This window comes from Lotus japonicus, chromosome 2 (assembly GCF_012489685.1).
Source record: "Lotus japonicus ecotype B-129 chromosome 2, LjGifu_v1.2".
Lineage (NCBI taxonomy): Eukaryota > Viridiplantae > Streptophyta > Magnoliopsida > Fabales > Fabaceae > Lotus > Lotus japonicus.
This window is the reverse complement of record NC_080042.1, coordinates 70644663-70667984: the sequence shown is the minus strand read 5'-3', so window position 1 is coordinate 70667984 and position 23322 is coordinate 70644663. Positions and strand designations below refer to the sequence as shown.

Here is a 23322-nt window from a genome sequence, read left to right as displayed (position 1 = left end):
ACAATATTATCAGTTATACGAACAAACGTGAAATCAAAAGAAACAAAAGACGAGAACAAGTCTCTATGATCGCTAAAAATTGAAAACAAATAAGAACTACCATCTGAATAACTCCTCAAAGCCTCAAACAACTGCAAGCAATCAGTTTCAAAGCGGACATGACAGAAGTAAAACTTTGAGGCCATGGAGAGAGCCCATTTGAAAGCAGAAGCCTTCGCGAGCAAGGGAGAAAGGGTATCCACTGGGCACGCAACAATAGCGACCATAACGTCACCATTATGATTACGCATTGTGAAGCCAAAGCTTGCAACCCTTTGAGGCTGTGAAAGATGCGTCGAAGTTCACTTTAATGACCCAATCGCTGATCTCTGCCAGTAGGAGGGCAACAGCCTTTGAACCACATTGGACGTCACCAAGCTCGACATAGCCAGCATAGCACCCCGCGCTAGTATAGTATCGCAATAGGGAGTCAGCTCGCGAAAGAAGAAGTAGTTTCGCACCTCCCAAATCGTATACCACAGCACAAAAACCTCTATGACAACAAAAAAAACATGGTTCGGAAACAGGGCCTGCATAATCATGGAACTCGCACTCTTCCCCTAGGCGAAATCCTGACGGATAGGCAAACCACCACCTCGAAACCATAGGACAAAACAATAACACATGCTAAATAGTTTTTGGGTCTCTTGACAGAACGAGCAAGCTTCCTCCAAATCCACACACACAAAGCTGAGCAAGCTTGCTAGACTTTTAGACACCCACATCAAACCAACTCCTTGCAGAGAGGGAGAGCACAAGGTATATGCTTTCTCGAGCGTTTTTGTCTGCCTCATTCATCAGGAAAAAAAAAGGTGAATGTACATTAAATTCTTTTTAATTTGTGAAATCTCAATGAAAAAATTTCCGTTGAAACAACATTCACTCACATTTATATTTAAATTTTGAAATATTTGTCTAGTTTGTAATGTTAGAAATATAATATAAAATCATTCAAAGTGCTTTACTCAATAGCTTAAGCTTTTGGGATTAGTTATTGATATGGTATCAAAGCCTCTGTAACTAAGTAGTCTAGAGTTCGATTATTGTCGCCCTATTTTTTCTAATAAAAAGTTGAATTTTAGCACATGGTAGGTAAGAACTCGAACTGATTTTATTATATAGTGGCGTGTGTGTCCGTGCGATGCATGAAGGGTTTTGTTTTTGCGATTGAGAAAGAAAACGATCCACTCAAGAAAAAAATTGCTAATAAAACTTTTTGAATCATTTATAAACTGCATTTGAAATAAACCAAATGATTAAGGTTATGGTTCCAAAAGTGGTCCTTTAAAAAAAGGGACACATTCGAGTTCGACCCAATAACTGTTGACAAATATTTAATATTTATTTAATCCGTGTTTTGATGTGAAATTTAAGAAATAAGAATAAGGACTACAATTTAGTATACAAGGGCTAACTTCAAGTGTCAACTCAGATTATACAGTTCATCTTGAATCTTTCTTCTGAAAATGGCCATTGACGACTATGAACACAAATGTCCATTGCAATTTGCAAATTTGCAACATTCCATCTACATCTTGAAGTCATGGCTTCCAAACATATGAAACTTATTTACATACTCCTTTGGCTTTCAGCCTCATCTACCTTGTATAGAGCACCCAAAAGAATATACTTTCATAGATTAATGAAGTCTGCATTTACCAGTTCCGGCACAAACTAAACACTCATCTGCATCTCCAGCAACATGCTTTAAGCAATGCTCGATTCTATCATTCACAACATCCTGCAGCACAAGATTGCTCAAGTTCAAAATGGCAGATATGATGCATAACAGATCCATTATTTGGTCATTTAGAGTGTGTTGGGTAGATGTGTAAGAATGGGGCACAGCAAGGCATATGGTTATAACTTATACTTTATGTTTAGTGCATTTTGAAATTAAATAAAACATAATCGGACAAGGGGTGAAAAAATAGGAAATGGAGTAACAAAAATGACACATCTTGGTTTTACTAAGAGATGGAACCAAGGAGACGTGAATTAATCTCCCTGTTTCATCACATTTCATTCCCTTTTATTTGTGTTCCAACATAATGTTAGTGTTGTACCCTTGGATTTGAAATCTGCCATAAGGCTCGGGTTATTCCTCAAGAAAGTACACCAAGCTTGATTCCTTAGAAAACTAACCAGATTCCTAAAGACGAGAGAGCACTTGGCAAAACTTAAATTCATTTTGAAGCAATAACCTAATACCAAAAGGGATTTAAATTCATGCCTTGTTGTGATATAATCAAGAATAGTAAAGAGATAATCATCTCCAACTCCATTTGGTTCACAAAAGGTTATTTGAAATAAAATCCTTTTTGATACACTCAAACTTAAATTTGGAGACAGAACAACTTTCAGCGAGTGCTTTAACTAATTCAACCCATGATAGTTAGTGTAAAATAAAACAAATGTAAGAGAATTCATACCACAAGTAGTTCATGCAGTCCAAGGGGTGCAGTTACTATATATGGCACACCTGGGTGCTGCTTTGCTGCCTCTGCACTCAAGGAAGGAATATCCTGCATAACATAATGGAGTTTGAAATTTTTGCCACTTTCTATCTTTATCAAGTCAAAAAATCACATTGACATTTTATAGAAAGGTAGGACAGAGTTCTAAGCAGACCTACCTGACTCCAATGCCTTCCAGGAGAGAGGAAAAATGGACTGATAATAATGCGGTGTGCACCTTGCTGAACACAGGATCCAAAAGCATCTCCAATTGATGGCTCTGCTAATTCCTGAAAATGTATAAACATTATGAAGCATCAAGAATTTGCTCTGGCTGCAATTGTCATAAAATGCAAAAGCAAAGACATGGCCAGATGCACAAAGAAAATTCTTTATTGCTACTGTCGTTTCAATGAGCCAAATCTAGCTTCAAGATCGGAACATAAAAGAAAGGGTAAGAAGGCTAACTCTATGTCCTCATGAAGGAAAACCATGTTCTATTGCACATGCCATACAATCAAAAGGAAATGCTAAGAATCCTAAAATGATGCCAAGTTAGGTTGCATGCTTGCAGGATTAAAAGAAAAAAGAAAAGCAAGTAAGTTTTACCATAAACTGAGACAGAAAATTGCCAATTAAAAGAAACCTTAAACCAAGCTATGACCGATGCACGTTTGGATACATAGTGAAAAATCACAGTAGACAGAATCAACTTCCCTTAGTTATGCGGCTGTCCACTGTGATTTTGACTTCACCGTGAAGTATCTATCTACCATCGTTCACATTTCATATTCTATCTTAATCTTGCCTTTATGTACTTAACATGTGAAAAAACTCAACAGATTGCAAAACATTACCATATGAGCAGGCTCCACAATCTCGTATCCAGTCTTGTGTTTAAACATCTCCACAAACTCATCTAGCATTCAAAACAAAACAACACTTCAGGCATCACATAAAAGCATTCCCAACTACATAACCAATTTCAGGAAACTCCAATTTAAAAACAAAACAAAACAAACCGAAAAAAAGAGAAAAAAATTCTTGTAGGTAATTCAAAATAAACAAAGTCAAACACAGTAACAGCTAAGTTAAGCTTACTAAGCATGAGATTGGACTCTTGACGACGAGACCCATGATCCACAATAATCACTGCATCTCCACGACCAACCCCACCAGTGCTTCCCACAATGCCACCGTTTTGAGTGCTCAGACACAAAAACCTCTGTAAAACTCGAGGCTTTGAGGTACAACTGAGAAAATTAGAGGATTTGAAGGGTACCCATTTCGAGTTTACACCGATATCGCTAGAAAAACTGTGAAATCAATGAGAACACCACCAATCAAAAAAGTTATGGAAACGAAACTGAGATGGAGTGTGCAATGAGGAAGAACAAGGGTACCCAGAAATTGGAAGTACCTTGGGAAAGCATGGGAATGAAGCGAGAGAGACTTCATCAGCATGATTGTTGAAGAGAAGAGAGTTAACAGCAGTGCTGCTTGCAAGAGATAGACGAGGTTTCTGTTCTTCTTCATAGAATTTTAGTATTTTACCTTTTTTTTATGTTTTTATAATGGATTTTATAAATTATTTTATTAAAAAAGTTATGATCATAAATTGAATTGAGAAATTTATTGGCAATTATAGTTTTTGTGGTGACTAATGGTTTTAGTCCCGCGAAATTATTAACCATTATAGAGATTAAAAACATATTTTACCCTAATTTTATAATACTCCTCAATCTCATATTATATGTCTTTGAAGGTAATGCTCATATGTAAAAAGAATAAAAGATGATTAATTTAATAAAATAAATTATTCTCACTAAAATATTGTTATTTAAAGTGTTAGTAACCATAAGTTATAGTGTGGTGATTGCTCACATCATCTCTTAACTATGAGGTTGAAGGTTTAAACCTTGCTCATGAGAATATAACATATTTCATAATCAACTGTTTTTGGAGTATTTACAAAATAACTACCCAAAAGAAGAAATAGAGTGCAAGGAGGTCTTTTACCTTTTTGCCCGAGAGAAATATTGTAGCAGAATGCTAGTAGTCAAGAAGAGAGCGTGAAGAAGGGTGTATGCGTGTTTATTTTGACATTTTGACGGTACATGGCCACGTACTATTCTAAGACAACTCTTCTTGAATTGATTGAGACTATTATAAGTTTTAAAGTTCTCTCTTTGAGTATTTAATGTAGTTGCATATCTAAAATTCGAACTCAAAACCATTCATTAAGCTAAATAAACTACCCATATGAGTTAATTCACACATTCCATGTAAATCAGTAGAGAGTTTTGTGGATGAGAACATTTAATCTTGTGAAAGTAAGAAAAGTCATTGCATAATTTTGCAAGCATGCTTTATCTAATTTTTAACTAATGAAAAAGTTAACTGCCGCATTGATTAGACTAATTAGGTGTTTGTGCCAAAAAAAATTGGTACATCGAAAAGATAAATTACAACGTTCAGAGATTGAACTCTATACCTCTCATCCTCAACTCATATGTCCCCTAGCTCCTTACCACTTGAGCTATCATTTGGCTACTTATGTACGATTGTTAAATTCAAGTAAGAAATTATGGACCATTTCAAATGCCTTCTGCTACATATTATTCTTCACGCTTTTTATAAAATACTTGTGCTTCATTACAAATTAGGTACACAACCAAAAGAAAACCTAGCAACAACATATGATGCAGAAAAGCTGGAATTTCAAGAAAAGAGACAGATTCAACTTCTAACATTAACAAGCTTCATGTTCAATTAGCACTCACCAATTCTAAATTCATAGTACTAATCTTTAATTGACTATATCAATCAGTTGATTTGATCAGACAAGTTATAAAAATGTTCCGTGTATCAGGTAATTAATGTTGAGAAAGGAAGAAGAATAGGTAGCCTCTGCAGTTGTTGAAGAAAAATTGATCCAATGTCCCAACTAATTAAAAATTTATTAGGAACCGTATTACCTAAGACTTATTACTAGGTCTTCAAATGTATTGTGCAAGTAAAAAATATGGACTAGTTCAATATTGCCTCCAACTTATAAATAGATGCTGTTTACATTTCTAAGTTCTCCACTCATAAACAAACACATTAGCAATTATACAACAAAAGAGTTGCTTAAACATAACAATATGAAGGCTGGTTTCTTGATCCTTGCTGCCTTATTGGCTTTAACATCTTCTTCCTCTGCCTTTGATCCTAGCCCTCTACAGGACTTTTGTGTGGCTATCAATGACACCAAGAACGGAGGTATGCATAATGTACTTTTTATCATGATTAGATCAGCTTCTCATTTTTCAGACAATTATGAACTAGAAGCTTCTCCCCGGAAATAATTTCTTAACATGCATTTATCACACAATTTATCTTTAGCATATTACATGCATGGGCCGAGAGATGCCTAAAATATTGGGCCAAGAGCAAATCACAATAGTGAACTTATATAAATAACACATCTTTCATTCAAAATCTTAAGGAATTGAGTATAAGCTCACACTTTCATTTTTTTTCAATGTTGACTTTCTTTGGTATCTACTATCCTAACAATATGAACAGTACATGATTTGTCTTATAACTTTGATTGCAGTGTTTGTGAATGGAAAGTTTTGCAAGGATCCAACACGTGCTACTCCAAATGATTTCTTCTTCACAGTGAAAGAAGGAAACACATCCAATCCACTTGGTTCCAAAGTGACTCCTGTTGCTGTTACTGAGATACCTGGACTAAACACTCTTGGCATCTCCCTTGCTCGCATTGATTTTGCACGTAAAGGCTTAAATCCTCCACACTTTCACCCTAGAGGCACTGAGATCCTAATAGTGTTGGAGGGCACTCTGTATGTTGGTTTTGTCACATCCAACCCAGAAAACCGTCTCATCACAAAAGTGCTTAATAAAGGAGATGTGTTTGTGTTCCCAATTGGTCTCATTCACTTCCAATTGAATGTTGGTTATGGAAATGCTGCTGCTATTGCTGGACTTAGCAGCCAGAACCCAGGAGTTACAACCATAGCTAATGCTGTTTTTGGCTCTGATCCAAGCATCTCTTCAGAAGTTCTCACCAAGGCATTTCAAGTGGACAAGAAAGTAGTGGACAATCTTCAGAAACAATTCTGGTGGGATAACAATTAGAGCATCTCCAACATTAGTTTCTTAGGCCAGGCTTGTCATGTTGTGTGCTTGAATAATCACTAACATCATCTGAATTGTTAGTTCTGTTGTTGCATTTACGATCATATATATTTGAATAATCACTAATGTTGGATGTACTACCTTAGAAGTTAGAATCATATTTGAATAAAAAATTTATTTTTGTATTCTTCTTGTGAGCAGGGATCGATATTTTATTTGTTTACTTTCTACACACAAAAATTAAAGCAGGAAAAAGATTTTAAGCTCAAGAGTAAAGATAGACAAAGTAACGTATTTTCACAAGTTTTTGAGATTAACTTATAAATAAAGTTTCTCCTTAACTAAGATCTTTAGTAAACACAACGTATATAGATGGGAATTAAATTTTTGTTGGGGGAGACAGGGGAGCCTATGGGCTGAGGAGCAAGACATCAAGAGATATCGATGTCACACCTTAACCTAAAACCTTAAGGCATTAGATTTATAGGTCACATCCCTTATAAAGTCTTCTCCTCACCTAAACTTAACTAATGTGACTCTCTACACGTTGGGATGAATTATCAATCAATCATGAATGGCTCTTATATAAAGAGAGGGTCCATGACTTTGTAAGAGCACAGAAACAAACATTGAGCTTCCTCTGAAAAAGAAAACAAGAACATACAACAAAAGAGCAATATGGCAAACAATTACCATGTTCGTTCAAATAGTCTACCTTCTGGATTCAAAGTTCCATTAGAATAGAGGAAGAGCTAAACAAAATCAAGTCTTGGGAAGCCACATCCACATCTAACTCAATTGAATCTGGCCTATCCTTGCTTGAAGATTTGTCCATTAGCTTGGAAGATCTTCTCTACATGGCTTCAACCCAAAAGGCGATTTCTCACCATCAAGGTGAGAGGTTTGTGGAAGAACTTATGGATGGCTCAGTGAGACTCTTGGACATTTGTGGCATCACAAAGGACACCATGTTACAAATTAAGGAACATGTTCAAGAACTTCATTCTGCTCTTAGAAGGAGAAAGGGGGATTCAAGCATTGAAACAAGTGTAGCCAAATATAACTTCTTCATTAAAAAGATGAAGAAGAATGCCAGAAAGATGGTCACATCTTTAAAGCAGATGGAAAGTAAATTTGGAGCATCATCACTCTTGAATCAAGATCAAGACCTTGCTAGAGTGGTAAGAGTTCTTAGGAAGGTCATCATAGTGAACATGTCTATCTTCCAATCCCTTTTGTCATTCTTGGCTGGGCCTGCTTTAAAAACAAAGAAATGGTTGCTGGTGGCAAAACTGATCCATAAAGGGGTGTTATCTTGTGAAGAGAACTTAGAGAATTCCAATGAGTTGCATTCGGTGGAATCAACTTTAAGCAGCCTTGTAAGTGAAGGTTCTAATGCTGAGAAGATGCAAGCTGCACATGAAAGAATGGAGGCTTTGAAGAATGCCATTGAAATCCTAGAAAATGGTTTGGAGAGTGTCTTTAGGCACTTGGTTAAAACAAGAGTCTCACTTTTGAACATAATGACACAATAATTTAGGGATCTACTGAGGAATGAAATTTTTTGTCTCAATTCATTTTTGTACATGTATACAATTCCATAGTTATACAATCAAATACAATGACAAGTTTATACTCTATATTTGGGGATTTTTCAACTTTCCTTTTCTTTAAAGACCATGTGTTTTCATCTATTATGTTGTCTATCTAAGTACAATACTGATAAGCAAAGTCGAGTAACCATTAACGTTTAGGCTTTTAAAGAGAAGCATCATAGTAAAAGGAACAATTTTTTGCCAGAGTTGCAAGGAAAATAAGTAATATCATAGTTCCATATATTGCTTTCTGATACTCTACTTGTTTGACCATGGCAGCTGATTTAGTGTAATGGTCCTCTCAAAATTAAGGCCCCCAAAATTATTTCGCATAATAAAACCCTGTCAAATTTGAAATCCCAACTAGGGATATCAATTGGATACAAGCTCAATGAGTACCTATGTGTTTTTCTAGAATCTGAGCAGAAACATTCTTAGTTCGAGGTGGTGCACGATGGTGTGGATGGCTAAGAGCACTGTAGTGCATTGAGAATCCACAGTGTGGGAGGTACTTGCAGAAGGGACTCTAACACTGAAGTCAATTGATTGAAGAGTAAATTCTCTAAGTCTAGAGAAATATAAAAGCAATTGTGAGCAATGCTTAGCTTACAAATATGAATATATAGTTGTTGGAGTGAAATGTAATAGAAATGTTTACTTGATGGTCAAGTTCTCCTACACCATGTTGACTTGATGGTCAAAGTGTCTTAAAGTTACCAAAAATCAGACGAAGAAACATAATGATAGTCAGACATTCAGATGTGTAGAGAATAATTTTTATTAATATTATCTAAATTGAATTTCATAAATATATGTATATATATTTTTGAAACTTTCATTAATATATATACACACACTTATATTGTTTAATTAGTTTTACACAATTAAACAATGGAGTTGCTATCAGAATGGTGCATTGCATCTATTCTATCTCGTACCACTCTAAAGGATGCTTGCAGGCTCTCCCTAGTTTCCAATAACTTCTGTTCTGCTGCTGATTCTGACACTGTCTGGGATCGTTTTCTCCCTTATGATCCTCATTTCATCGTTTCCCAATCTCCTTCCCTTCCCAACGCTCCTACAAAGAAAGCTCTTTACCTCGCTCTCTCGTATCACTCTGTTATCTAGGGTTGTCCAACATGAACCGGCCCGAACGAGACCCACGAAAGCCGAGTCAATTTTGGAAAAATCAGACCGGTCAGACCGGAAAACAGGTTTTTCGGTAAAAACGGTTCCTAGTGGTTTGGTCCGGTTAGTTCTGGTTTGTGCTCCAGACCGACCGAACCAGTTTTAAATATTAAAAAAAAAAGCCCAGGCCCAATCTACATAAAATCCTAGCCCTATCATATAAATTATATCATTATCACCACCCTAACACTCTGCAGCTGCCAATCTCACCACAACAAACCCTAGCAGCCGCTCACCCCACCACTACCATGTACATCCTAATCGTGCCAGCCACCACAACAGCCTACTATTCTCTCCTTTCTCCTCTAAGACATAGACACCATTTCTTCCCTCTTCTTGTTGTCGCCATCGACCCCATGAGCTATCGCGATCTCCACCACTTCTCTATTCCTTTCGTTGCAACGGATCACACCAGATCTAAATCTCGTGTTGGTTTGGGTAAATTCGTAGCTATGAATTTGTTGTTGTGGAGGGGCTCTAGCTACGAATTTGGTGATGAGTCACGAGATTGATATAGACATGTGTTGTCGTTACCTCTCTTCTTTTGATCTTTCTTAGATCTAAATGTTGAAGATGCAGTCACGAGATTGAGAGTCAGGTTTCTTCCATATGTTGCACTAGCATTGACCTCAGATCTGTTGCACCAGTGTCTGATCTCGACGAGGATAGACGAGCGTGAAGATGAGAAGATGAAGTCACGAAGATTCACCAAATTCAGTTTATTCCAACGGTTTGCCTCACTAATTCATGATACAGATCTGAATAATTTGATACATTTATGTAACATTTAATATGAAAATTTTCAATATATGTCATGATACTAATCTTGTAAGAAATTCGAGAATGGTGATTTTAGGAGATTGAATCTCGATTTCAATTTAATGTATGCATCTTTTGTTTCCGTAATGGCCTTTATGTTACGATTTTTCTGTTACTATTAGAAGTCATCATCCTCATCTTCATTTTTTTGATTTTTTCTTTGATGTTGAACTACTGGAAGTCATTCTCCTCATCTTCATTCTTTTTTTCTTTGACGTTGAATAGGAAAATCCCACCCGTTGAAACGGAGATCCTTCAAAACCGAATCCGAACAACCCAAGGGAAATGGTTGGTCAGTGGCGGATCCTGTAAGTTGGAGATTTTCACCTGCCGAAACCGATGATTTCCGCCCGAAACAAACCGAACCTGTCTGGGGGACATGCCTAGTGTCATCATCGACAAGGGTAAAAAGGTATGTACTTTCATCATCAATCTCATTTGATTGTTCAATTTCTCATATTAGGGGTTTTCAATCGAAGTATCAATTGACATTTGGGTAAGTTGGAAGAAGCGTTACATGCTTGGTGCCAGAGATCTATCCATTGGTTTGGTTGACGATGCGTCGCTGGCGTTGGACAACGCTCCCAGAGTCAAGGTCAGATTTTAGATACATTGTAATTGTTTTAACTTAATTTAATGAACTGGGAACCAAGTTACTTTGTTGATTCAACAACCTCTTGAATAGTGAAAATTTTACAATTAGTTTTTTTATTTCATCTTGTTGTTCTATCTTTGATTCAACCCCCTCTTAAAAACTTTGGAGTATATTAAAGTTGGGTAATAGTTGATGATGTTGCTGCAATTTCCATTGTCAGTTTATCCTTAGTACTCTTAGAATTAGAATTTAAGTTTTTTTTTTTTTGAAAATAATTCAAGCTATTGCTAACTACTCTGCCTAAATAAGCTAGTTGTGACCCTTTATAATAATTTATTTAGCAATACCTCTAGATAATGTGAGACATTAATGAACTCTCTTAAATTCATTTGTCATGTGACAATTTTCGTATCCTTGAAATTCGCAAATTCAATTTGATTTGTTGATGTTTATAGAAATGACTTCTTCTTTTTCTTCTTCCCTTGTTGTAATATTTGGTTCTAATGTAATTACATAGATGTGAAATATTTAATTTTAAATGCATCAGTAATCTGATAAGATAGAATATTATCAAAAGAGTAGTATTGGAGTTATTATTATTTTACTGAGCTATTGTTAGTTAACATTACCCTAAAAATACTCCTTCAGTGCTCTTGACATTTTTTCTTATATCCTTAACTTTTCAACGTGTGCAAAATTTTGGACAGGTTTTATAAAGTTATTGTGCTTCTGTATACGTGGTGGCTTGTAATTATTAGGAAGATCAAAATTTTCTTGTGTTCAAGATTGTCAGTGGCTTTAAATTGTATGATTATCCTCTAGTGTTATCAATCAGCATCATAGGTGGTTATAGCATCAGCAAAAGTGTCAATTTGTATCTTGACTCATTGGAAGGTGAGGCGCCCGACCAAGTAGAGAGATTACCAGTCCAAGTGTGAGAAGTGATAAGCGTGGTTGGAGATTAAGGTGGGGGAGTTCTTCGATTAAGGCTTAGAAGATAAAGTCGTCGAGATGTGTGCTATAGAGATTAATGATTTTATTAAGAGCAGTCTCACTATTGAAGGAATAGAAGTTGGACCTAAGGAAGACAATTAAGCCACCAAATTTATTTCACTGAACTATGCATGCATGAGTCTTGCGTCTTGGATGACATATAATGCTCACATATTTAAAGCTTCATGTTTTTGAACATGCCATGTGCATGTTATTTGTTCTTGTGCCATGCTATATTGCTTATCATAATTTTTATGACATGATTATGTTTATGAATCCTTGGATAATTATGTGTTTTGGATATTAGCCTCAGGTGAATGAACTTTAGATTGAACTAAATTTTTAACTCGTATCAAAAGTTCTTTCACCCGAGGATAATACCCAAAACACATAATTATCCAAGGATACATAAACATAATCATGTCATAAAAATTATGATAAGCAATATAGCATGACACTAGAACTCATAACATGCACATGACATGTTCAAAACATGAAGCTTTAAATCTGCGAGCACTATATGTCATCCAAGACGCAAGACCCATGCATGCATAGTTCAGTGAAATAAATTTGGTTGCTTAATTGTCCTCCATAGGTCTAACTTCTATTCCTTCAATAATGAGACTGCTCTTAATAAAATCATTAATCTCAATAACACACATCTCGACGACTTCATCTTCTAGGCCTTAATTGAAGAGCTCTTCATCTCAATCTCCAACCACTCATCACTTCTCACACTTGAATTAGTAATCTCTCTACTTGGTCGTGCGCCTCACCTTCCAATGAGTCAAGATACAAATTGACATTTTTGCTGATGTTATAACCACATACGATGTCGACTGATAACACCAGAGAATAAAATTTAAAGATACTGAAAATCTTGAACACAAGAAAAGCTTCATACTGAATATTTGGGGTCAAGGAATTTTTGTTATCTTCCCAATAATTACAAGCCACCACGTATGCAAAAGTGCAATAACTTCAGGAAACCTGTCCAAAATTTTGCACACGTTGAAAAGTTAAGGATATAGGAAAGAATGTCAATAGCACTAAATGAGTATTTCTAGGGTAATGTTAACTAACAATAGCTCAGTAAAAGAATAATAACTTCAATACTACTCTTTTGATAGTATTCTATCTTATCAGATTACTGATGCATTTAAAATTAAATATTTCACAAGTATGTAATAATATTAGAACCAAATATTGCAATAGGGGAAGAAGAAAAAGAAGAAGTCATTTATATAAACATCAACAAATCAAATTGAATATGCGAATTTCAATGATACGGAAATTGCCACATGACAAATGAATTTAAGATAGTTCATTAAGGTCAAACATTATCTAGAGGTATTGCTAAATAAATTCTTATAAAGGGTCACAACTAGCTTATTTAGGCAGAGTAATAAGCAATAACCTGAATTCTAATCTAAGAGTACTAAGGAATAAAATGGAAATGGCAATTGCAGCAACATCATCAACTATTACCCAACTTTAATATACTCCAAAGTTTTTAAGAGGGGGTTGAATCAAAGATAGAACAACAAGATGAAAAAAAAAACTAATTGTAAAATTTTCACTATTCAAGAGGTTGTTGAATCAACAAAGTAACTTGGTTCCCAGTTCATTAAATTAAGTTAAAACAATTACAATGTATCTAAAATCTGACCTTGACTCTGGGAGCGTTGTCCAACGCCAGCGACGCATCGTCAACCAAACCAATGGATAGATCTCTGGCACCAAGCATGTAACGCTTCTTCCAACTTACCCAAATGTCAATTGATACTTCGATTGAAAACCCCTAATATGAGAAATTGAACAATCAAATGAGATTGATGATGAAAGTACATACCTTTTTACCCTTGTCGATGATGACACTAGGCATGTCCCCCAGACAGGTTCGGTTTGTTTCGGGCGGAAATCATCGGTTTCGGCAGGTGAAAATCTCCAACTTACAGGATCCGCCACTGACCAACCATTTCAAGAGGGTGTTGAATCAAAGAAAGAACGACAAGCTTAACAAAAAAACTCTAATTGTAAATTTTTCACTATTCATGAGGTTGTTGAATCAACTAATTAACCTAGTTCCCTTTTCATTGAATTAAGTTAAAACAATTACAATGTATCCAAAATATGACCTTGACACTAGGAGCGTTGTCCAACGCCAGTGACGCTCATCGTCAACCAAACCAATGGGTAGATCTCCAGTACCAAGCATGTAACGCTTCTTCCAACTCTTTCTGTCCAATTGAAAGCTCTACATGCATTTCAGACATTAATCAGAGAACACTCTAATGTCAATTGATACTTCGATTGAAAACCCCTAATATGAGAAATTGAACAATCAGATGAGATTGATGATGAAAGTACGTACCTTTTTACCCTCTTCGATGATGATAGAGTGATCAGAGAGAGTGAGGTAGAGAGCTTCCTTGGAAGGAGCGTTGGAAATGGAAGGAGATTGAGAAACGATGGAATGAGAATCGAGAGGGAGAACACGATCCCAAACAGTGTCGGGATCAGCAGTAGAACATAAATTCTTGGAAACGAGGGAGAGCCTACAAGCATCCTTTGGAGTGGTAAGAGACAGAATAGATGTAATGTTTTATGGCAGCAACTCCATTATTTATTTGTGTAAAACTAGTTAAACAATATAAGTGTGTGTGTGTGTATATTAATGAAAGTTTCAAAAATATATATACATATATTTATGAAATTCAATTTAGATAATATTAATAAAAGCTATTCTCTACACATCTGAATGTTTGACTATCATTTTGCATCTTTGTCCGGTCATTGGTAACTTTAAGACACTTTGACCATTAAATCAACATGGTGTAGGAGAACTTGACCTTCAAGTCACTTTAGGTGAACTTGACTATCAATTCTATCAACTTAGCCTTTTGTTAAGTCGGTAACTTAGAAAGTGAGAGTTATGTGTTTGGTCGTTCGATTGACCAGCTTGACGATCACTTGATCGTGTAGTCTTTGGGCTGACCAGGACGATAATGGGCTATATAGTCATTTTGGCCAACCAAAACACTATAAAATAATCTAAAATGAGTATGAAACTTAGCTATGAAATGAGTGTGGATTTCGTGTGACCCTAAACTACCCCACAACCTATGAATTTACAAGTTGTGATATATGATACATCTTATATCGTATCACATTCTTTATTTGATTTTTATGGAAACTAATTTTTGACCGGCAAATGTGAAAGACCGGTGTATTTGTATTTTTGTTATTGCACATTTCAATGCAGTTTGAATATTCATCTAATTTATGTCTTTTGAGCGGATGTGCTTTGAACGTAAATACAAAATTGCAAGCACACACTTAAACAAAGCATTGTCAAGATCACACGTGTTGAGACCTTGTTTAGACAGAGCACTGCCAAAAACTATTCTGCATTGTATAGCTTGTGATAAGAACTTGTTTAGCAAATAAGTTCTGCAAAACCTAGTTTAGTCCGATATTATTTTTCTTGATTTATGTGATTGTCACATGCGTTATGTATATTATTGCAACATTATGCTTTTCGTTGCACCTAAACAGAGCACAATATGGATTATGAGATAATTTTCCATCAGCAATCACCGAACATTCATTATCTCATTTTAAACATTTAAAGGATTCAAGGTATTTGGCCAAAATACCATACATCAGGTTAACTATGGTGTACTGAAGATATCAAATTATGTCGGAAGCAACATAGAGGATTCACATTTGAACTAAACTTGTAAGATTAAGGAGTGTTTTTAAAGTATTGATTAACGAAATAAAAGTAAGAAAGTACTTAATTAAAGCGAAAGCATTCATCATCTTGAAATTAAAAAGCTAGTTTGATTTACTTTTTTTTTCAATTAATTCCAATATTTTACACAATTTATTAAACATTTCTCGATCATGTTCGAGCTAATAACATTTATATCATGTTGAGGCTCATTCTTCTAGTGAACACATTTTCATTCACAAAACTCATATATGTGACTTTATTTAAGCGAAATCAGGCACAACATAAATCGCCCCTTACTTGAGTGATTCTATTAATTTTTTTAAGTATTTCTGTTCTTATTCACTTCATCTCACGTAACATATCCTATGATAGTAAACATGATTACAATCCTTGAAAGGAACAATGTATGGACCTTGCCATTCGTGTAAAAATAATATCCATAGCAAAAGGACAAAAAGAAACTGAAATATATTGTGTCTGTGATTTGCCATTTGCCATTTCTTCAGTCTTGTACCTCACTGCAAGTCCATAGAACGTTGCAAGACAAGCTTTAATAATAATAACCGACCTTCTTGAACGAAACCATTCATAGGTTTCATTCAATAGACATTGGGAGTGAGACATGGAATGGCCTAAGTTGTGAGGTGAACCCTGCACCATATGTAACATAGAGATAGACATATGAGACTTCAACTCCGCACTTGAATTCTCAACAATTTTCCACTCAATTTTCCACCCTCTTTAATGTAGTAAAATACTATAATGCTCTTAGTCAAAACATGTGGTTCTAGAAAATAAAACCAGCAATATAAAACAACTATAAAAAGATACATATTATGTTCCGAGATCTGAAAAGCCTGGAAGTAAACTGAAACATGTGTTATAACTCGACATTTACACTATGCTTGGTAGAGGGTGGAATGGTGAGAGAGAGAGAGATAGAGTAGAGAGAGTTAGAGTGGAGATTATAAAGTAATCTTATTTGGTTTGATCAAAGAGAGGGGGAGAGAGAGTAAAATGGTGGGCCATATCTACTTTTTGGAGTCCCTCCATTTTGAGAAGAGATTGAAGAGAGGAAAGCCATTTTCTTGTTTGTTCCATTTATACCCACCCTCCTTTCTTGAACCGTTCAACTGTTTTTTTTTTTTTTTACATTTCAGTTTAATTTCATTCAAACTTCTTCCAATATACAATACAAAAAATATTATAAAAAATATTTGAAAGAAATAATTAAAAAATATATTTATAATAAATACCATACAAATTATTTTATAATAAATATTTCATATAAATATATTTATACCAAATATACCTATAATTGAGTTTTAATATTTTACATTTAGGGTAAATATGTCATTTTATACAATAGTAATACTCTCTCTTCTCTGTTTCTATTTAACCAAACGAAAGGAGAGAGATTCCGCATCATTATTTCTCATATTTCTCTTCTACATCTCTATCATACCAAACAACTTATAAATCTACTCTATTTCTCACCTCTTTCTCTCTACTCATCTTCTTTTTTCTCTACTCTCTCTTCTTTATCTCTCTCTTCTCTACCAAACAAAGTGTTAGGAATAAGAACTCCAATTTTTATAACTCGACATTTTTCGCATGAAGTTTTTGTGTCTTGAGTTTTAAAACCGTTATGTATTTAGCAATCTAACTTGTAAAGAATTCAAAAATTTAAACATACCGACAGAACATACTGGATTTTTAAAAATCCAATAACATGTTTTCAACATACCCAGTTTTGAAGACCTGATAAATGAGACTATGAGGGGTGAGGGATGAAAGTGAAAGAAAAAGAGGATAATTTTGGAATTTTAAAAAGAAAGTAGAGTGGAAAATTAGGTTGGTGGGCCTAAAAAAAATGATACACGAAAATGATGATATATTTTACTGGCCAACTAAGACCATTAAGTGTGTACAAAAATCACATCCAACTTTACTTCGGACTACAAAGTTTGGGCCTTTGGGCTTCATTTCCTCATGTTGCCGGTTGGTTGAACGTGGATGGGAGTGCGGGATAAGCCACGTCATAATAATGACTTGGACATACTCTTTCCATACCTTATACTAGAAATTGTTGCACGGGTTTATTTTTAAGTATATGTCTAATATTTGGAAAAATAATTTAGGTAATATGAAAAATTATTGAATAGTAGATAATTAAGAATATGATAAACATATGTAATGTACTTACATTAATGAAACTCAATAAAGAATTGTACACTAATTTTTTAGTATTTTTTTGTATAAACATTTGGTACCGGTCACCCTTTAGATATACCTACAGATTTGAGATTTAGTCACAATTAAGACTTCTCATCCCTCCCCAGAGTGTATTGTGTGAGGATCGAACCCGATAGCTCTTCACCCACACTCAGCCTGCGTTGCCAACTAAGCTCCTCACCCCACTTGGGTTAATTTTTAGTATATTAAAGCACATTTTTTATATTTTATGTTTCTTTAATAAAAATTATTTTCAATTTATTTGGTGATTATATGTTTAAATAGTGATGCACTGTCAATATTAAGTAAAATGATGAAAATATATAATTAGAGCTGAATAATTTAGTATGTGTTTGTGTAAAATCATCTATAAAGGTAAAAATGACTTTTATAAAGTGATATTTATCTCTTACTTTCATAATTTAGCCATGAAAGTAGTGTTTTCAGTTGAAACTTTATGGGAAGTGTGCTAATAAGAGTTTAATGTCGAAACATATATAAAAATTATACTATTTATTGCATAATGAGTATTTAATTAGTTAATATATTGTTTGTAAGAGCATATATTTTTTAACTTAATTATGAATTAAGATAATAATTTATCTTATTCCATAAATTTTTATAGTTTTATAGAAAGTAAAAAATTATAAAACTTCATAAGACAATTTGAAAACACAAATCGATCAACCTGAGATTCCGTTATTAAGGAATGCACTTTATGATAGACCTTTAACTTTCACTACACTTGAGTAGTACATGATTGCCTCAGTAGAGAATACATGTGATTAACACAAATAAATTATAAGGTCTTAGTTAAAAAGATTCCTAAGAAGAAATATTGCATACTACATGAAATATACTACATTGCATACTACATCAAATATTGGATATTACATTGCTTAGTACTTATAAGGACTTAGTTAACACTTGAGAAGAAATATTGTAGCTATATCAAATATAATTTTATTTAAAAGGTTTATTAAATACTTCATCGTATACTACATTTTTAGTCTATTGTACAACAATAATAAACCTCATAGGAGGTTATAAACTCATATTAAATATTAGTAGAAAACATATTTGAAATCAAAATTATAACTATAATCGACAAAAAATTTAAAATTAAACTATTTTGACAAATAAATTTAATTAAGCTATTCTATTATCTTTGGTAACAAACATGACATGCATAACATATTTAATATATATCTCCTAATTTAATTAACTTAGTTTTTAATATATTTAATTTATTTGTCATCATATATGTAGTTAAATACAAAAGTTACTCTATGATAATTTTAACTATCAATAATTATTTAATAAAAATAATTATTAATTTTAAATATATTTTTTCTAAATTAATTAATTATAAATATTATTTCTAATCAATTAATTTTAATTCTTTATATTTGTCAATTCAAGTTATTTTTTAAAGTTATAACTATATTATTTAACATATGTATTTTCTTGAATATTTAATGTATGTAGTTGAATAGCTTTTGACAATATAAATTTTTTTTTTCAGTTTTTAATCTTATTATTTAATATATTTATTACAAAGATAATTTTTTATTACTTAATAAATTATAATACATGCAATCTTTACTAATGTATTTAATGTAATGGTTCAAGTGTGTTTTACTTATATATATATATATATATATATATATATATAGATTTACCATTTTTGACAGTTGTCCCCGAATAATAGCACAAGAGGTAATAAGAGTTGATGTATGGGTTGGAGAGAGGAGATCCATGGATCAATCTCTTAATGATGTAATTTAGCTTTCCAAGGTATTAAAAAAATGTAGTTACCTACTGAAAGATGTCGGTTTAGTGGCAAGTAAACTAAATCCTTATAAGGATGAGAGTACAAATTTTAATCCTAATAAAATCATCTTTGGCGGTTTAAAATCCTTGCAAAGTTTTTTTTTTGAACTACCTTGCAAAGTTGATTTCATGCAAATTTTCTAACAAAATATCCCTACTAATTTTTCCCTAAAAGTGATTATGTCAAAAATTTCTTTGCGAGTTTTTTTTTTCAAGATTTTCATATTTAACAAAGAACAACATGATAATTATCCTGGTTAAAGACCGAACTAAAAACAAGTAGAGGGAGATGGACATTTTTTTAGGTCCATGTTGTCCTAAATTTGTTCAGGGCCATCCTTCTAACAAATGACATTTTCAGAAAATCATTTTTATCACTACACCTCGTAGCATAAAGGGATATATATGAAAGTGAAATAGAGAAAGATAGAACAAATTAAAAGTGCTTTCATTTTTATTTGTTTTCTTGTCAGTAGAATTTACAAAAGTGTTTTGTGACGTTTACATGTTGTGATATATGATACATCTCATACCGTATCACATTCTTTATTTGGTTTTTATGGAAACTAATTTTTGACCGGAAAATGTGAAAGACCGGTGTATTTATATTTTTGTTGTTGCACATTCCAATGTAGTTTCAATATACATCTAACTAGATATTATACCCGTGCGTTGCACGGAATTCTTTACAAAAATTTTAACATTAAATAACAATGATTATAGTTTAAATTCTTACATAAATATTAAAATATTTTTCATTTAAAAATAAATAATAATTTTCTATGTAAATAAATTAATTTTACTCAAATTTAATAATTAATATTAAATAATCAGCATTGGATCATTTTAAAAAAATATTATTTATTTATTTAATAATGTGAAAAATAATACAGTTCATTTGAAAAAAAAAAAAATTAAGCGATAAGTATTTAATGCCATAAAAAAAGTTGTTTACCATTTTTTTTACTTTTTACCGAGAAAGTCATTTTTTGGGACACAATTTCCCAAACATGTTTACACATGTTAAAATTGAGAAAAATAGAGTAATATCATCTTTTTCAACTATAATAAGATATAAATTAAATAGATTAATTATTATATATTAAATTTATATTTATTCAACCTTGGTCATAACTTATCTATTAACCTTGCTCAAAATTATTTTTCCTAATTCATAATAAGATCATAAAATTATATTGAAATTTTTTTCGTCAAATAAAACACACATACATTATAGTTAATAGTAAATACCTTATAGTTTCATTTTTAAATTTAAATATTTGTTATCTAAATTATTTATTTCTAACGTTATTTAATTTTGTCATTAATCAGCTTTAATTTTAGTTATTTTTTCTTAATGCAAAATTCAAGTCAATTTTTATGTTTATGAATATTATTATTCAATTCAGGTAGTTGAATTACTTTTGACAATACAATTTCTTTCATTTTTTTATTTAATATATTAATTACAAATAAATTATCTATATATTGCTTCCTTTATTTTAATGCAAAGGTAGGGAGATTTTACTGCTTAATATATTTAATGAAATTTTTTATGATAGTTCAATTAAAAAATAAATGACTGGCATTTATATATTTTTAAAATATTTTTGTATCTAATTAAATATTTTATTAAATCATTATATTAACGCGTATTAACCTTCCTACCTCAAATAAAAGTGTAGTGTTTGTTTATTTGAGTTTTTGTTTCATTTTTTTCGCTCTTTTATAGAGAACTAAAGTGTTATGTTTCAAGGGTCTTTTGTTATGTATTGTTCTACCTTATAAAACAAACATGAAAATTAGTTGGTAGTTGAATAACTAATTGATCTAAAAAAATTATTGATCAGTTTTTAGTTTAGTTTAATGTATATAATACAAATAATTTTTTGTTTTTGTTTTGTGGTCTATTTATAACAAAATTTCAATTGAGTTATACATTTTAGTAAGTAGTTCAATAGCTAATAACTTACACAAATTTATTTATTTTTAATATTTTAATTTAATTTATTTAATACAAAGGAAAATGTTAATACAAAGGTTCAAAGTAACCTTTACATTTTAGTAGGTAGCATAAAAATAGTAATAAGTTTTATTTGTTATTTTTTAAAATTTCCTCAACTTATGATGAATAATTATTATAAAATTAATTTTAATTTTAATATATAACAAATTAGAAAGTTTTACAATTAAAAAAAGTATAAAAAATTACTATTAACTATCTAATATTGTTTTTTAGGAAGCAGAAATAAACAAATTTAGGAAGTAGAAATGAATCTAATATTTTTATTAATGTAAAGTTAGTCAATTTCATTTATTATTATTACTTAAAATTTCCCTCATGTAGTAATTAATAATTATAATTTAAATAATATTAATATTTAATCTAAAATATGAGAAATTGAAAAGTTTAACAATCACTAATTAATAATTAATAATAAGTTGATGTATATTGAAAGTTGAATAGAAATTTGTTTAACTTTCATTCTTTAATGCATTTAATACTTATAGCTGAAGTGAGCTTTACATATATTTATATATATATATATATAAGATAGATAGATAGATAGATAGATTTAAAAGTATATTATATAAATTATTTATTATTAATTTTAATTTTTAATATTTGTAAAATGCAAAGCTCAAGTCAATTTTAAGTTTATGGATGTTATTATTTAATATAAGTAGTTGAATAGTTTTTTATTATATAAATTTTTTTCAGTTTTTAATATATTTAATATTTTTTGTTATTTTTTAATATATTTAATATAAATGTATCGGAGCTTTATGGTTTAATGCATTTAATACATGCAAAACCTCAAGTCTCCTTTACATATATATATAGATTTATGTCTTTTGAGCGAATGTGCTTTGAACGTAAATACAAAATTGCAAGCACACACTTAAACAAAGCATTGTCAAGATCACGCATGTTGAGACCTTGTTTAAACAGAGCACTGCCAAAAACTATTCTGCATTGTAGAGCTTGTGATAAGAACTTGTTTAGCAAATAAGTTCTGCAAAACCTAGTTTAGTCTGATATTATTTTTCTTGATTTATGTGATTGTCACATGCGTTTTGTATATTGTTGCAACATTATGCTTTTCGTTGCACCTAAACAGAGCACAATATAGATTAGGAGATAATTTTCCATCAGCAATCACCAAACATTCCTTATCCCATTCTAAACATTTAAAGGATTCAAGGTATTTGGCCAAAATACCATACATCAGGTCAACTATGGTGTACTGAAGATATTAAATTATGTTGGAATCAACATAGAGGATTCACATTTGAACTAAACTTGTTGTAAGATTAAGGAGTGTTTTTAAAGTATTGATTAACGAAATAAAAGTAAGAAAGTACTTAATTAAAGCGAAAGCATTCATCATCTTGAAATTAAAAAGCTAGTTTGATTTACTTTTTTTCAATTAATTCCAATATTTTACACAATTTATTAAACATTCGATCATGTTCGAGCTAATAACATTTATATCAGGTTGAGGCTGATTCTTCTAGCGAACCCATTTTCATTCACATAACTCATATATGTGACTTTATTTAAGAGAAATCAGGCACAACATAAATCACCCCTTACTTAAGTGATTATATTAATTTTTTTAAGTATTTCTGTTCTTATTCACTTCATCTTACGTGAACATATCCTATGATAGCAAACATGAT

At 32.2% G+C, this 23322-nt stretch overlaps 2 protein-coding genes and 1 pseudogene across 2 annotated transcripts; 2 read left to right on the top strand and 1 right to left on the bottom strand.

The window, feature by feature from the left end:
* Positions 1–1362: 1362 nt before the first annotated feature.
* LOC130735618 (sirohydrochlorin ferrochelatase, chloroplastic) lies at positions 1363–4033 on the bottom strand. The gene is made up of 6 exons (XM_057587547.1): positions 3916–4033; positions 3597–3811; positions 3353–3414; positions 2675–2785; positions 2472–2564; positions 1363–1780 (listed from the first exon to the last, which is right to left on the bottom strand). The coding sequence occupies exons 1-6, from the start codon at positions 4029–4031 to the stop codon at positions 1679–1681; spliced, it is 699 nt and encodes a 232-aa protein (XP_057443530.1). The 5' UTR covers positions 4032–4033; the 3' UTR covers positions 1363–1678.
* Positions 4034–5589: 1556 nt separating this feature from the next.
* Positions 5590–6828, top strand: LOC130735617 (putative germin-like protein 2-1). Its single transcript, XM_057587546.1, has 2 exons — positions 5590–5759; positions 6097–6828. Exons 1-2 carry the CDS (start codon positions 5642–5644, stop codon positions 6639–6641), a joined length of 663 nt encoding a protein of 220 aa, XP_057443529.1. The 5' UTR covers positions 5590–5641; the 3' UTR covers positions 6642–6828.
* A 491-nt stretch (positions 6829–7319) lies between these two features.
* LOC130735616 (uncharacterized) lies at positions 7320–8281 on the top strand (annotated as a pseudogene).
* Positions 8282–23322: the final 15041 nt, after the last annotated feature.

Coding starts and splice junctions, on each gene's coding strand:
- LOC130735618 (XM_057587547.1), bottom strand. CDS start 4,031: ATGAAGAAGAACAGAAACCTCGTCTATCTCTTGCAAGCAGCACTGCTG. Junction 3,415..3,596: donor AGAGTCCAATCTCATGCTTA/GTAAGCTTAACT, acceptor TTTGAATGCTAG/ATGAGTTTGTGGAGATGTTT. Junction 2,786..3,352: donor TTGTGGAGCCTGCTCATATG/GTAATGTTTTGC, acceptor ATACATTTTCAG/GAATTAGCAGAGCCATCAAT.
- LOC130735617 (XM_057587546.1), top strand. CDS start 5,642: ATGAAGGCTGGTTTCTTGATCCTTGCTGCCTTATTGGCTTTAACATCT. Junction 5,760..6,096: donor CAATGACACCAAGAACGGAG/GTATGCATAATG, acceptor CTTTGATTGCAG/TGTTTGTGAATGGAAAGTTT.